The 1,984-nt window shown below is 38.9% G+C and overlaps 1 protein-coding gene across 1 annotated transcript; it reads right to left on the bottom strand.

The window, feature by feature from the left end:
- Positions 1-890: 890 nt before the first annotated feature.
- Positions 891-1,199, bottom strand: LOC129485817 (small ribosomal subunit protein eS28). Its single transcript, XM_055284826.2, has one exon. It carries the CDS (start codon positions 1,171-1,173, stop codon positions 964-966), a length of 210 nt encoding a protein of 69 aa, XP_055140801.1. The 5' UTR covers positions 1,174-1,199; the 3' UTR covers positions 891-963.
- Between the last annotated feature and the right edge of the window lie 785 nt (positions 1,200-1,984).

Below are 1,984 nucleotides of genomic sequence, written 5' to 3'. Positions count from 1 at the left end.
CAAAATAGAGATAACAATCAATTGATAATGTATTGTTTTTCTCATGACGTTTTTTTACAGTGTGAGAAACCAATTTTATTACCTCCTTCATTTTAAAAAGGAAGTTCCTCAGAATGGAAGACCAAACAACTTATGTTCTCACTCAAATGTGGCAGATAAGGTATGAAAATGCAAGGGCATAAAAATGATATAATGAACTTTGGGGACTTGTGGGGAAAGGGTGGGAAGGGGGCGAGGGATAAAAGGCGACAAATTGGGTTCAGTGTATACTGCCCAGGTGATGGGTGCACCAAAATCTCACCAGTGACCACTAAAGAACTTACCATGTAACCAAATACCACCTGTTCCCCAAAATCCTATGGTAACAAAAAATTAAAAACAAATACAAATAAAATTTCATGTTAGAAAAAAGCAAGCTCCAAACGTGTACTTAGCTGTGCTACAGAATATTGTCCATATTTGTGCAGCATCTAATAAGTTAAAGAAGAAAAACCAATGACCATAAATCACTGCAATAAGTACACATTCTGTTGGTCCCTCTTCAGTTCTTTAATATCCATGTATAGCTCATGTATACTAGTGTTATAATTGTGCTTATAAACACTTATTTTCAGATATATATTTTCCATTAAATGATTAGTTCTTTAAGACTGAAACTGTCTTCTCTATCTGTATCCTAAGTGCCTAGTCTGTGGTAATAACTGTCAGCTGCTTAATAAGTTAAGTAATGAAATAATGGTTTGTTGTACAATATACACAAATGTAATATATTTGGATCATGAATACTGTTCTTGTTTAGCAACTTAAACCATTTTTTTTTTTTTTAACTTGAAACACAAACGCTTTATTTAAAGGAGCATCTCAATTCCGTGTGGCGGGCAAAAAACAAAAGGAGCACATTGTGACCATTCCCATCGGCCAAGTGGTCGAACCCAACATCCAAGACCCAGCGAGCAGCCAAGCTCAGCGCAACCTCCGGGCTTCTCGCTCTGACTCCAAAAGGGTGAGCACGTCGCCCTCACGCACCGGGCCTTTTACATTGCGGATGATGGATCGGCTCGTGTCGTCCATGAATTCCACGCGCACCTGCGTGCACTGTCCCTGAGAGCCGGTCCTGCCCAGGACCCTGGTGACCCTGGCCAGCTTGATAGGCTGCACACGGCTGGTGTCCATGATGGCGGCGCGGCGGCGTTCTGGCGGAGAGCAACTTAAACCATTTTAATTCTACTAAATCTAAACACTCCCAGGCAACATATTAATTTACCAGTGTTAAAATGCTATCCCATTCTGTTATAAGATTGCATAAACATAAGGCAAAGAAGTGTAAACATATGAGGACTACTCACATAAAGACAGTACGCAGCCCAAAGTATGTCCTGTCTTGTAAGCAGTGATCAGCCTTTTTGAAGAGCCCTCATTATCAAATGAAGCCAAAATTTTTAACAGGTTTAATGAGGCACAATTGATATACAAAGACCTGCACACATTTGATGTGTATAATTTGATGAGTTTAGACATATACAAACACCAATGATAACACCACCACAATCATGGTAATAAACATACCCAACACTCCCAAAGTTTCTTTGTGTCCCATTTTTGTGATAAGAATACTTAACATAAAATCTACCCAGTTAACAAATCTTGAACTGTACAATGCATTATTATTAACTGTAAGTATTATGTTATACAGAAGATCTCTAGAACTTCTTTATCTAGCACAAGTAAAGCTTTACATCCATTGAACAAGTCCCTATTTCCCTCACCCCCAACCCCTGGCAACTGCATTGTATTCTCTGCCTCCGTGAGTTTTACTACTATAGATATCTCATGTAAGCAGAATCAGGCAGTATATTCACCCCTCTGCGCCTGGCTTATTCTACTTAGCATAATGTTCTCCAGTTGTCACAGATGGCAGGATTCCCTTCTTTTCTAAGGCTAAATAATTCCATTGTATGTATATACCACATTTTCTTTATCTATT

The sequence above is a fragment of the Symphalangus syndactylus genome, chromosome 7 (assembly GCF_028878055.3).
Source record: "Symphalangus syndactylus isolate Jambi chromosome 7, NHGRI_mSymSyn1-v2.1_pri, whole genome shotgun sequence".
Lineage (NCBI taxonomy): Eukaryota > Metazoa > Chordata > Mammalia > Primates > Hylobatidae > Symphalangus > Symphalangus syndactylus.
The sequence above is the reverse complement of the archived record's forward strand: the minus strand, read 5'-3'. Positions and strand labels throughout refer to the sequence as shown.

Coding starts and splice junctions, on each gene's coding strand:
- LOC129485817 (XM_055284826.2), bottom strand. CDS start 1,173: ATGGACACCAGCCGTGTGCAGCCTATCAAGCTGGCCAGGGTCACCAGG.